Source organism: Thalassophryne amazonica, chromosome 13 (genome assembly GCF_902500255.1).
Source record: "Thalassophryne amazonica chromosome 13, fThaAma1.1, whole genome shotgun sequence".
Lineage (NCBI taxonomy): Eukaryota > Metazoa > Chordata > Actinopteri > Batrachoidiformes > Batrachoididae > Thalassophryne > Thalassophryne amazonica.
Window position 1 is genome coordinate 34385574 of NC_047115.1, and position 13470 is coordinate 34399043.

General features: G+C 40.9%; 1 protein-coding gene across 5 annotated transcripts in view; it reads right to left on the reverse strand.

Annotated features, from left to right (window-relative positions):
* kcnma1a (potassium large conductance calcium-activated channel, subfamily M, alpha member 1a) overlaps positions 1-13470 on the reverse strand; it is a 461512-nt gene that overhangs the window by 43954 nt on the left and 404088 nt on the right. For all 5 annotated transcript variants that reach the window (XM_034184484.1, XM_034184486.1, XM_034184483.1 and 2 more), the window contains 3 exons: positions 6610-6733; positions 4488-4712; positions 3042-3234 (listed from right to left, as the gene is read on the reverse strand). In XM_034184484.1, coding sequence (XP_034040375.1) covers positions 3042-3234; positions 4488-4712; positions 6610-6733 — 542 coding nt within the window. The remainder of the gene's footprint in view (positions 1-3041; positions 3235-4487; positions 4713-6609; positions 6734-13470) is intronic.

Genomic DNA, 13470 nt, shown 5'->3' on the forward strand with positions numbered 1-13470 from the left:
GAAACATAACACCATATTATAGTGCAGGCAACAAACAGCATTTTGTTCATAACTGCCGGTGTCCCGTTGAGATGAGGTGAACGTCGAGGTGAGGTGCATCGCGCTACTGCGCATGCGTGCGCGCAATTGGCTAGGTGCATCTGCTGTGTGTTACATCAGGGCTCTGCTCCCGGCTGTCACGCTGCACTTGGGCCCCGCCCCATCTGTCAAGTCAGCACTTGGAATTGACAGAGCAGCGTCTCACAGCTGATCTGCATTTTCACTGAGTGGGTGCTCATAGCTGACGTTCATCTCGTCTCATCACCATCCCAGATTTAACCCCGGACCTGTCATGGGTTCGGGGCCAGAATCTACTGCTACCACAGCCTACATCTGCTGCTGTCCTGTTTAAACCTCTTTGCCTGTCTTACTGCTCCTGCATTTGGGTCAACCATCCATAACCGGTTCTCCAACCGTAACAGGTAGCTATTTTTAAGGGCCTCTTAAACAGACTGCAGAAATTAAGCTGAGCACAGCCTGGGAATAGTCTTCAAAACATGTATCCAACCACAGATTCTTTCCTTTCCATTCATGTGGCCTGGAGAAAGCGTGCTGCCTCCCCCGAAACCGTGGAATTAGCCGTGAGTGTGGTTTGTGTTGCCACGTCGCACCATGCTAAGCTAAGCTGCTACATGTGGGACACCGGTGAGTCTCGCTGAGGAAGCCGCATCAGTGATCACAGAGACTCAAAGAGAAGGTGACGGCGAGTGACGACGGTGATTGCTGTTAACAGGAAAGCAAGACATGGACCAGCTTCCAGCTGTTTGTGTTATGTGTGTGTACCGTGAACCGCCATGCTAATAGCAACCGACAGCTGGTGAGTTTGATGGAGGAATGTCATTTACTTTGGACAAATGACACAGCTGGACAATAATTTTTTTTCCAAAGGTAAAAATACCCGAGGTAATGAAATGTATGTGGAATTGGAAACTAGTGTTGGTGGACATTTGCAATCTATGACCACGGTGCTCTAGTGGTTATTATATTTTTATTTTTCAATCTTATTGAGACGTTTGTGGAGTTTTTTTCCTTCCACCGCCAGTTACAAAGAGGCAGAGAGGGACATATGTTGATCACAAAATATAAGAATTTGACTTGAAAGCCAAATCTGGTATATAATTTTTTAAAAGCTAGTGTTTACTGGAGTGAGCTATACCCTCCAACATTTACAAATCTCTGTGTGTATCTTGGACATTACATTTATTTTTATTCGCAGCATGGTGGCTTAGTCTTTATCACTGTTGCCTCACAGCAAGAAGGTCATGGGATCAATTCTCACCAATGGCCTTTCTGTGTGGAGTTTGCATGTTCTCCCCGTGTTTGTGTGGGTTTCCTCTGGGTGCTCTGGCTTCCTCCCACATTTAAAGACATGCAGGTTAGGTGGATTGGAAACTTTATAATGCTCGTGTCTTTCTTGCACAATCACTTGTTTTTTTTTTTTTTGGTTTATTTGTTTTTTGAGGAAAAAATGAATAAATGACATTTTCCCCACAATAGTTTACTGATTTCTGGATGACAAAAGTAAACTTAAAAAAAAAAAAAAAAAATCACATCATATATACCGATATCAGTATATATTCATAAATATGAGATAAAAACTTCAGAAAGCAGGATGATCACACCCCCACCTTTGGCTGACTGTTGATACCAAGGCTTTAACCTTGTGTACTTAACTCCGAGGTACTATAGTCAAGTAAGATCTCAGTTCCATACCCCCTTATCCCTGTAGGCCTCCGGGCACCACTGTGCTCTGTGGTTGACTACATGCTCCAGCAGCTGTGAGAAGCTCTCCCCCAGGAAAGCACATGTTTACTTATTCATTTGTACCTTCTTGTTTTAAATTCCACAGACAGCATCTGAATGGGAGAGTTGCTAGGAGGAAGGAATCCCCAAAGCAATCGTGATGATACAACAGCAGTGTCTGTGTTTGTGCGTCTGCATGCATGATTGCATGTCACTGTGGTGTGTACGTGCATTTTCTAAAGTGAAGTATTTATCACTGAAATAGGTGGTTGATGTAAGACCCAATTATTGATGACAACAAGCTCCATCTATCGACCCTGGACAGGATATAGGCTAGTGGGTGTGCGTGGTGAGGTGGCTGTCTGAATAGTGCTCCCCAGAGCGGTGTGCTCTCAGATTTACCCCTGCTTATTGTTCCTCGGTGGCAGTGCTATCGACAGCACATCACTCACTCACGCCAAGAGAAATAACAGCATTGGAATTCTCCTAAAGAATGTGGAAGTGCTCTGCACTAAAAAGTAACGGCCTCTTGGACCTTCATCCTTGATTTGTATTTAAAATGAGCACTAAATAGTAGTGAGCTTGAGGCACGTCGTACCTTTTGGTTAATCAGAAGCTAAAGATTGTTTGCTTTTTTTGCAGATGAACTTATGTGTACAAACATAAAGGTGCATGCACGCCCGTGCGGCTGTTTTGCAGTGACTAATAAGGAGCAGCTGAATCTGCGTGCCTGGTGATTTGTACTCGCTGCTTAATGATGATGAGGCCTGATGGGATGCCAGGTTCGTGTGTTTGTCTGCAAACATCAACAATCTGTTCCAGACGATCTGCCAGACACCAGATCAGGGGAAACAACATCAAATGGCACAGTCATGTTGATTACATCATTAAAAAGTATAATCAAGGAGGTTTAGCAGCATGTAATTACCAGGGACGAGACTGAAATCATCACAAAATGATGCACAGTATACAATCTTCAAATGCTTAATGAAGCCATCAAGCAGGATATTTTTGTGCATCTTTAGGAGTTGCAGTGTAGCTGCTTTACAGATGCCACTCAAAACTATTTTCAATTAAGAGCGTTTAGCAGATTCTCTGCTCTTCTTTATGAGATTCTGTGTCTGTCACTCTCGATGTGTTCATCCTCAATCTTCTTCCCCTCTCTTTTTTTTCCCATTTTTGGCCACTATCTTCCTCTCTACAACAACTTGTCCCCTTTGGGCAGCAGTGCACACGGAGTGTAGCAGTGCGCTCCTTACCTTGGGAATTAGCCTGTAAGATGCCGATGCTGTCGTCAAACTGCATAGATTTGATGTTGAGTGATGCCAAGATGCATTCCTTATCCTGCAGTGAGGCATCGTCGATATTGTTCTGATTGGCTGACAGTATTACGCACATGTCGCAGAGGTTGATGTTGACAGCCCTTAAATCTGCCCGACTTAATGGTGTACCCTTCAGGGTGAGGAGAACAGAGAGGGAAGGGAAGATAGAAAACAAAATGCACAGAACACAGAGACATGGGGGAGAGAAAAACAAATTTAAGAAGTGAGTGGAAAGGAGCTCAGGGAAATTAGTTAACAAGTATTCTTGTTTTGAGGCAATGACATCCCGCTGATTTAACTAGGCGTTGGGGAATCAGAGGCATGGACTAATCTAAAGGCTAGCCGGCACTGAGGGCTGCGCTTGGGATTCTCCTCTGATCATCAGTCAAGCTGGGCCGCCTAACAAGCTCCAAGGCAGCACGCTCCGCCATCTGTGATGGGCTCTGCAGTTAGAGCTCACAAAAACTCCACTTGCATACTCCATATGCACGATGCATCACTGTGCTGGATTTGGCAAAGCTGACCTGACTAATGGAGTGATCAAGCCAACATATGACCCTCCGCATGATCCGCAACCTACATGTCACTCAGAATTGAGCAATAACAGAACTTTTCAGAGGCATCTTTAAAATAGTGGTACAAGCACCTAATTGGGTAAGAATACTCAGACACTACAGTTTTGAAAATGCCCACGAGCTCCTTAAATTTTCAAAATGGCAGCCATATTCCAAGAGGGCTCCCATGCTTGGTTTGAAAATTCTGTTCAGTGAAAAATGTACACAGATTTTCCCAATATTGATGATCACAGTGTCAAACCATACCTTTTTACACATGCAGAATTGAAATTTAAAACTCCATATCATTCCTCAACTCAAGCAGTATTATTTCATATGCTAAGCATGCTGCCTACCAATATGCAGACCTGGGTTTAATTCCCAATTATGCTACCAGGCCTTGGATAAGACACATTATCATCCCAGTCCACCCAGCTGTAAGTGGGTACCAGCCTTGGCTGGAGGAGTAACTTATGATAGACTGACATCTTAAAGACATTCATCTGCTTCACGTTACGATAGCTGGGGATCATATGAGCCCATACAGGACTTACTTCTTTGGGTTCACAAACCATTTTGGACACCAAGATCTTGGAAGTTTGAAAGTCAATATGTTTTTTCTAGAAGCCCGCCATCTTGAAAATTCGAGAGGCCTGTGGAGTGCACCCCCCTCCCCTCCCCAAAGAGTAATGCCTAAGGACTATTTTTCCCCTAATTTTGGTGCCTATACTACCATTTGAAAGATAATTTCACTTACCTGCTGTGCTAAAATGCTAAATCTGGTTAATCAAATACAGATTCTAGGGTGACTGTAAACCAGTATACTCACAGGTAATATGGAGACTTTGGGAAAGTTGTGTAAAGTTTCCCACTCTCTCCGCAGGTAATCCAATGAGCCCACAAACACTATAGGCTTCAACTCATGGTAATGGAAGTTGCTGGCTCTTAAAGGCATCACCAAGTTTCGCAGCCCAACTAAAGCTGACGTGACATCACCAAATATACAGACCACTACATGGCCACTCAGCACTGTCATGGAGGCTTCACTCCGAGTCTGAAAGAAACATGAGGATACAGAGGAATGAAAGTTCTCAGCAAAAATGCGGCAGCAATTAAAAGCAGCTCAAAAATGCTTCAAGAGCACAGCGACCACATTTCAAACTATCAGGTATGCACAGAAAAGTATTACATGGCTGTTAAACATAAAAGTTCTCTAACAATAAAATATCTATACTCATTTCCATAACATTAGCCATTTTTCTATGTACTAGCATGGTGCCAGAAATTTGACTTTGATCTTTGACCACAACAAGCTGAACAACTCCAACCAAAATCAACTCAGGCCTAATGTGCCTGAAAATGTATGGCAAAAATTTGACTGAGTGTTCTTAACATGTAACATTCACACAAACATAGTTACATAGAAGCCATGATGAACATATGGGCATACACCACAGGCGACACTAAAAATCAGTGCTGACACACAAATTGCTACACACTAAGACTAAATAGCTTTTTAATGGTCGCAGTATTATTTTATCATGAAAACATGAGGTTGAATGTCCACTTAATTATTACTGTTTAGAAGTTTATTACCATAAGAATTTTTTTTTCACTGGAAAAAAAAATTACAAAACTGATAAATGACAGTTCACAACATGTGACTGGAAACTGTTAGATAGGTGAAAACAGCCAAAGGCTATGAAATCAAAGTCATCACTGAACAATAATCTATTTCCAACATTTGTCACACAAACTTGAAATGTTCCAATCCTAGTTTGGCTGCACTTTTGAGTGTACATTCAGTTCGTTGAGTGATTCTGTGATGCCAGCAGGTTTGAAACCAGAACTAAGCTAAATAAATCACCAAAAAAAAAAAAAAAAAACACCATTGCTGAAGTTTGCCACACTTAATTCCTTTGACAGTCCATGAATGATTGCATAATTACACAATTTTTTTTTAGTGATGTGTACATGCTGGTGTCAACTTTTTCTCTTAAATTTGACTGAGACAAAAATATTGAGTGAGACCACTGATTTGACTGAGACAATAACATTGAAATTACATGACACTGAATACTCAGTTGTGTATGTAGATAGGTGCAGTAGTGGAGAAAGTGCTGAGATCTTTTACTTCAGTAAAAGCAGTAACAGAACACTGCATAAACACTCTGTTACAAGTAAAAATCCTATATTTCAAATGTTACATTACTGGATTACAATTATTGATACATGAACCTGTCCGTCACCTCACTACTTTAATGTTTCAGCTGGTAAATGCAGGTAATTTTAATTTAATATACATATATTTTATGGATTACTTCACAACATGCTGGGCAGCTTTGGAGTTTTCCCTGATTGGCCAATAAACCTATAATATGGCTCTAATATTATAATTTATTTATTGAGGGTTTTTAAATTATTATTCTGAATCTACAAAGTAATGAGTAACTCAAGCTGTCAGATAAATGTAGTGGACTAAAAATTGCAATATTTGCTTCTAAAATATAGCAAGGCGAAGTAAAAAGTAGCAGAAAACAGAAATACTCAAGTACCTCAAATTTGTACTTAGTTAATGTAAAAAGTAGTTACTTCCAAAAATTTAAAAACCATGTGTGGTGTTATAATGCTGATCAGACATTAAAGTCTTAGACACCTCCAATGTTTCTATACAAACATAGTATTTGGATGTTTGTCTTCACTAGTGTGTCAGTGCAGGACCAAATTTGGAACCCCTAATTCTCCCAACAACTCTGGTTTAAGGAAAACATCTTAAATGATATATTTATTATTTTTAGTGTTTAACATTTTTGTATTAGAAAAACATTTTCACAATGTCTAAGATTTCTGCACAGTGAAACATGTTAGAGTATTTATTTATTTAAAAAAGTTTGTTAAAGAATTGAGGTTTGAGGATAAAGGGTGTGTCAAAATGTCATAGCTCCACTCACCAGAATGACTTTTTCGATGTCCTTTGACGGGCACCAGTGAAACATCCCTGTCGAGTCATACCTCTTTACGTTCATGTCCATGTTCTGAATTTGTTCATTTCCAGGAATTAGGAGGGGGTCGTGTCTATGGAGACAAACATAAACATGCACGTTTTATGGTGCCCACACTATCCCACTCGGGTATTCTTCACCGTTTTTTTCACCCCACATGTCCCTTTGTATTAATAGCTAGCACCATTCTCCTTCTTCTGTGTCCACTGCTGCCCTTGATGTCAAATCGTCAGTTAACAGAGACACCGTCATGGCAGCAGTGGTGCGGAACAGACAGACCTGAGTGCCGCTGACTGAACGGCATGAAAACACAAGGCCAATTACCAGCCTTTACCCTCTCTTCCAGCTCCTGACGCCACACGGCACACATTGAAAAAGCTCCGACAAGCCCCTACTTTAAATATTTCAGGAATTTGTCCAATCACATTTTGTTTTCACGACTGAAGCCCATTAATGTTTCAACAGCATGCCACAACCAAACAGGCTAATCCACAACAGTGAGCTGCTGAGTGTTATCCGCTGTAACACTGACCATGAAAGGACTCCTGCCAGTCCTCTTACATCCGCTCTCCTTGCACTTACTCTACAAGACGTGTTCTCACAGTTTGTATAAAGACAATAAAAAAAATAAATAAGATTTTAAGTCTACCAAAGAAAAGTTATGAGATTCTGCAATTACCATTTTTACAGCAAAACAAAAGCAATTTATTGAACATTCAGCCCGTGTAATAAGTTTTTTGGTTCAAGCAGCACTATGCAAGATAAAAACAGAGCTGCAGTGAGACAGAGTGAAATGGGAGAAAAAAAAATCTCCAGAATATGACATACATCTTTCTCACCATCACTCTCTCTCCTCTATCAACACTGTCACTCAGTGACAAGGCTTTGATGTTTCCTCTTCCTTCAGCCTGCATTTGGGTTGCATGCCTTCGCAAGAAAAGTTGAGAAAAAAAAAAACCCCGTCAATTAGCCACTCCTCCCTCTCTCTCTCGCTCTCCCTTTCCCCTCCATCAGTTAGTGCAGGTGATAATAACACTGACAGCATTTAGTGTTTTTACACTCAGCCTGAATCTTTCATCCAGAGCTGCGTGTTGCGCCAATCAACTCCAGGAGCCCCCGTCACTTCAATCTGCTCAGCTCTGCTTGCCTCCACACAGGGGCTGACTGGCGCATGCAGGCGGGCTGCCGCTCCACCTCTCTCTGCCAAGACAGCTATCTTTCACAGAGCTGTCAGCGGCGTGACTGGCAGCCTGTCACAGGCTCCGCACACTTCCTCCTCCCTCTCCCAGCTGCCTGCCTCAGGTTGAACCTACCGCGAGGCTCGGGCATAGCAGACATGACGCCTGAGCCGCAGTGCCACGCCCAGGGAATATCAGCCAGGGATGATACCGTGACATCTTCTGCAATTGGACGCAGTCACAACCCGTCAACAATATTAGTGAAAACGATGTTTCTGCCAATTTAGCAATGCAGCTTGTTAGTAAAGTAGCACGTCTGAATGGCTACTAAGAAATTACTAATTAAATTAAATTACTAATGCAGCTATATTGAGGATGGGTCTACAAAAACAGAATTTAAATATCGGCATTAGTGTGGATAATAAGATACTTATGAATATTTGTAAATATATAAATACACTACTGTGCAAAAGTTTAATGTGCAAATTTATAAATAATGAAAAGCTGCTAGTGTGTGTTTGTGTGTGTGTGTGTGTGTGTCCATCCATTTTTTATACATGCTTACTCCAGCAGTCATAGGGCATGAGGCAGGGTACATCCTGGACGGGACTCCAGTCCACCGCAGGGCCACATACAGACAAACAAACACATTCACACCCACACGCATGCCTATGGTCAATATAAAGTTTCCAATTCACCTAACAAGCATGTCTTTGGATGTGGAAGGAAGCCAGAGCACTGGTAGAGAACCCACACAAACACAAAGAGAACATGCAAACTCCACACAGAAAGGCACCAGGTGAGAAGTGATCCCACAACCTTTATATGTATGCACACATATATAAAATATGGGACAACTTCAACCTTTAACATACATATTGTTCTGCAATTTGTGAAAAAAGACCGTTGTATTTAATGTTTTATGTTTTTTTGTTTTTTTAAATGAATATCAGTAACTGTGTTTGACTTTCCATATAACTTTAATAAAGCGGAAAATAATTTTTAACAGTTGGAGTATTGAAATGTGTTTTTCAACTGATCTACAGAAGAAGATTTTAAAAATAAATAAAATATTACAGTTTTATTAAAATTGTAGCATGCTTAAAACTTTTGCACAGTATTCTTAAATCTGTACTTAGCAGGGGTGGTGCCCAAGAGGTTTTGGTGCGGAAGGATCCCAGTTCAAATCCACATTTCTCCATGTAATGTGGAGTTGCGTCAGGAAAGACATCTGGCATAAAACCTGTACCAAGTCGACATGCAGATCCACCTTGGATTTGCTGTGGTGACCCCGAGTGCAAACAAGGGAGCAGCCAAAGGGACTTACCTACCTACTATTCATAAATCTGTACTTAATATTGTGATATTGTACAATGTAAGTCACTTTCTTCCAAAGAAACAAACTCACTAAATCTCCAAATTGAATAAATTTGCACTGCATTGGTTTCCAAACCAAATACATCTTCCCTGAGTAAGCCGTAGGTTATCACATGCGCTTTTATATAGGACAAATATTTCCCTTGCAATACTTCTCGCCGCAGTGTCTCACTCTTCCTCCCTCCCTCAGTATATATTTCAAACAGTTTTGAGTTATTCCAGTGTATCACTCTGCAGTCACAAACTGGGGATGGGCGTGCTCCCCCAATCCCTTTCTGCCAGACTATGAAGTCAGCCTCTTGCTTTGAAAATTTTCCCTATCATGCAAACTGACAAAGGCATGCTTTTCAAAAGCCCACAGCCAATCTGTTGATCATTATTTATTTACAAAGGCCTTCAGGCTGCAAGTCCTGTAAAAACCATAGTAGATATGTATGCTCGCTCTCTCGCTAACACTCTGCAGTGCTTTCCCTCTCCTCGCTTGTAGAATAAAGTATCCCTAAGGCTACCTCAAACAATCACTTTTCATTGTGCATAAAATCCGCCTTGTAAAGCACAACTGTTTAATATATATGGTGTTATATGTTGACTGGGGCAGCTGTGAAAGGGGGCTGTGGACTGTGATGGGTAATTTGATGTTTTGCTGAGGGCTAAGACTTGGGAGGAAAAAAAAATCGTACACCTATAACAGAGGACCTGTCATCCCAATACCCAAGAGCCAGCAGAATACAGAAGCACCCCTAAAGCAGAGAAAACTTTGACACTGCTTTGAAGCATTTTCATGACTGAGTAAATAACTCGCAAGAATTATTATCACTGGAAGATCAAAGCAAAGATGCATATGTTACACGGCAAACGGGGACCATCTCTTAAGCAGAAAAGGAAGAGAAGAAAAGGTTTTGCGTTTTAAGTTAGGCAAACGATGCAACCTTTAAAACATGCACTTAGCTGGAAATGTGCCAACGTCTAGTTGTTTTTCTAAGTTTTCTCCCTTAGAGCAAGGGCATTGAAAATGACATTCTACAGCAAACTAGACTGAAGGGTATGACTCCGTGTTGGGCTAATGGTTTTGCAAGTGTGAAGGCTTATTAAATGCTCGTTTTGCAGAGAACTGAGGGGGAGGCAGAGAAGTATAATGGACAAAACCACATAGACAGATGAGTCCAGTAGGAGGAACGCTGCCTCAGGGAAGATAGTAGGCCCAACACACAAAGAAATACATCATAAGAAAAAATATACTACAATAATGAGCAACAGTAACTATATACAGTATTTCAAGACAAACAAAAAAGTAGTTCTAGTAACACTTTTAGATATTCAAAAATCCTGTGATGTAACATCACAGTCCTTTGATGGTCCGTGAGAAGCTTGTATGTGTTTACTGTATTCTCTACTAATTCAATTTCCTTTGGTTTAAGTATTTTATCAGTAAGTGTTGTTTTGTGTTATATAGGGCATTTTTTGGGGTAGCAGAAGTTGTCAGCATGAGACAGTTGTAGCTTCTAGCAGCTTCTATTAGCTCACATCAATTCCTGGTGTCACATACTGACATTACCTGCATACCAAATTTTTACCTCTGCCAAGGAGGTTATGTTTTCGGTCGCGTTTGTTTGTTTGTCTGTTTGTCAGCAGGACAACTCAAAAAGTTTTGAACGGATTTTGATGAAATTTTGTGGAGTGGTTGGAAATGACAAGAGGAACAAGTGATTAAATTTTAGTGGTGATCCAGATCACGATCCGGATCCCGATGTTAACACGTTAGCATGTCTATGGCATTTTCAATGTTAAAAGTTAGCATTAAGCAGTTGCAGCTGTCATCACGTTCGGGTGCATTTGTTTTCAAATTGTAATATTTCTTAAATTTATTTTTGTTTATATATTAATAATCTAATGATTATTATATACAATTTTAGAGAAAGAGACAAAAAGAAATAGATCACTGTGCCAAGGAGGGAATCTCTTTAGGGTCAGTGACCCTATGGCCTTGTTTAGAGAAGTGTTTCATAAATGTTAAAAAATTCATATATTTGCAGTTTAGTTGAATAATAAATTGAATTTTGTCTCTTATTTGTTTTTGTCTATAAGCACATGCAATATCAATATCAGTGCTCAGATGACAGTAGCTTCTGGGAAAGGTGCAAGTTGCAATAAACTGTGATGCCAAGCGCTAAGGATACATGCTATCCAGTCACAGCAGATGAAAAGTTTTTTACTACTGAGCAAACATCATTGTTAGACTTTTTTAGGTTCAGTGATTCCACGGCGTGTAGATGTTATGGCGTCAGTGACCCCATGGCCTTGGCGGAGGTTTGCATTACAACAGCAGCAAAATCTGGACATATGGCATCTAACCATGACAGATTAGCTCAGATTGTAATTCCGTTGCCGTAGAATTGCCCATTTATATTTTCATTATGTGCACACATGCCAAATATTCAAAGTAAACTGAGCACAGGACCAGCAGTGCCTAGAAGTTGTTTTGTACAGAGTTTACTGTGTTGTGCAGCTAGTTCTAAAGACCAATCCCAATACAGACAACAGCAGTCTACAGGTATGCCATATCTGAGTTTACTTTAATCTGAATTGATCCCAATCAGATTTCACCATTTGCTTCAGCTGCTATCATATTGAAATCAAGATTGTGCTTTCAAAAACTAATAAGGATTTCATGGAAAAGTGTAAAATTAGACTACACAAGACCATGCAGAATTTAAAACTTAATAACACAGATCACACCAACATTAATTTTCCAACAGGTGATTAGACATACCATAGATGTTTTAAACTCCATTGTTCGAGATAAACAAGTTCAATTCCATTCTTCAAATACATCAGTGTTAACTGCAATGTTTTCTCCCATTTCATTCACAGAGGAACATAACAATTACAGTACCGGGTACTATAAGACTGTTATCAATGTTGACACCAGTGATGTGAGGATGCATCTGAGGTCACAAAGAAGGACATAATTTTTGACTTTGCTGGTGTGATTGAGGCCAACAGGAGTCACTGTGCATGTGGTAGCCAATAGGCCTCACTCCCCCGACAGCCTGAGTTTTAGCCAACTGGTCACAGTCCGCCTCCCATCCCGGAGATCACGAGTTCGCTTCCCGAGTGGAGCAAGTAGGAAGAGTCAAAGATACAGCACAACGCAGAACAAGCCGCTACATTGATGCCGTGACCTGGATGGGAGTGGGGTTCAAGGAAGGGCGAGTGTGACAGAGGCCAGCAGGAGCCGCTGTGCATGTGGCAGTCAATAGGCCTCACTTCCCCCGAAAGCCAAAGGATACTCTGGCCACTCAGGGCATAGGACGGGTTTTAGCCAACTGGTTAGAGCATCTACCTCCCATGCTGGAGATTGTGAGTTTGTGTCCCGAGTGGAGCGAGTAAGAGGAATCAAAAACACAACGCAGAGAAGCTGCTACACTAGGAAAATGTGTCAGCCTTGATGAATTATCTTTGGTCCCCTTCTCACTTGTGAAAATGATGAAACATACTGCAAGTTAACATCTTTAAATAGATGGCTGGCAAGCGTCTGTAGTGAACACGGCTTTAGTTTTGCAGAAACCCAGGCCTTATTTTGGGGATGCCATGGCTTACTGACGGTGGACGGGCTGTCAGTTACATTGGCTGTTTCTGACCACTCATTCATTAGGTTTCAGGTATCATTCTCCTGTTCAAAGAATTTTTCCAAAAAATTATCTACTCACATTAAATCTTCAACTGCACCTAAATTTAGTGCAAGATCAGCTCAGGCCAACAGGCCATAGGGTTTTCAAGCACCTTTTCTGTGACAAATAGTTCACCTACACTGAAAAAAGTGCTACTTTGGATCAACTTAAAAAAATTGATGTAATTTGTTACAGCTAATTTTTTTAGTTTCTCACAATGTATATTTAATGATTTTGTAAAGTGATTCCAGCAGATTTAAACTGGAAACCACAATTTTCCATTAGACCAATGTAAATAAGTACTTTGAATGAAGTGCACTGTGTTTCACTTTTTTCAGTGTACACAGACAGCCAGGAGAAACATGGGTACCTCCCTTGGCCTTTCCCAGCCAGTGTCCTCAACACTCAGATACCTGCATGCTGGATCGTGCACAGAGAAACGCGTGACAGGGCCAAAATGTCAAACCTGACACTCCCTCACAATATAAGTGATACTCTTCATCTTATTCTCCCTCAGTAACTACTCCTTTAATACAAAGTCATTCCAGCTATACCTAAGGATCCTCTAAAGAGAACTAAAACCA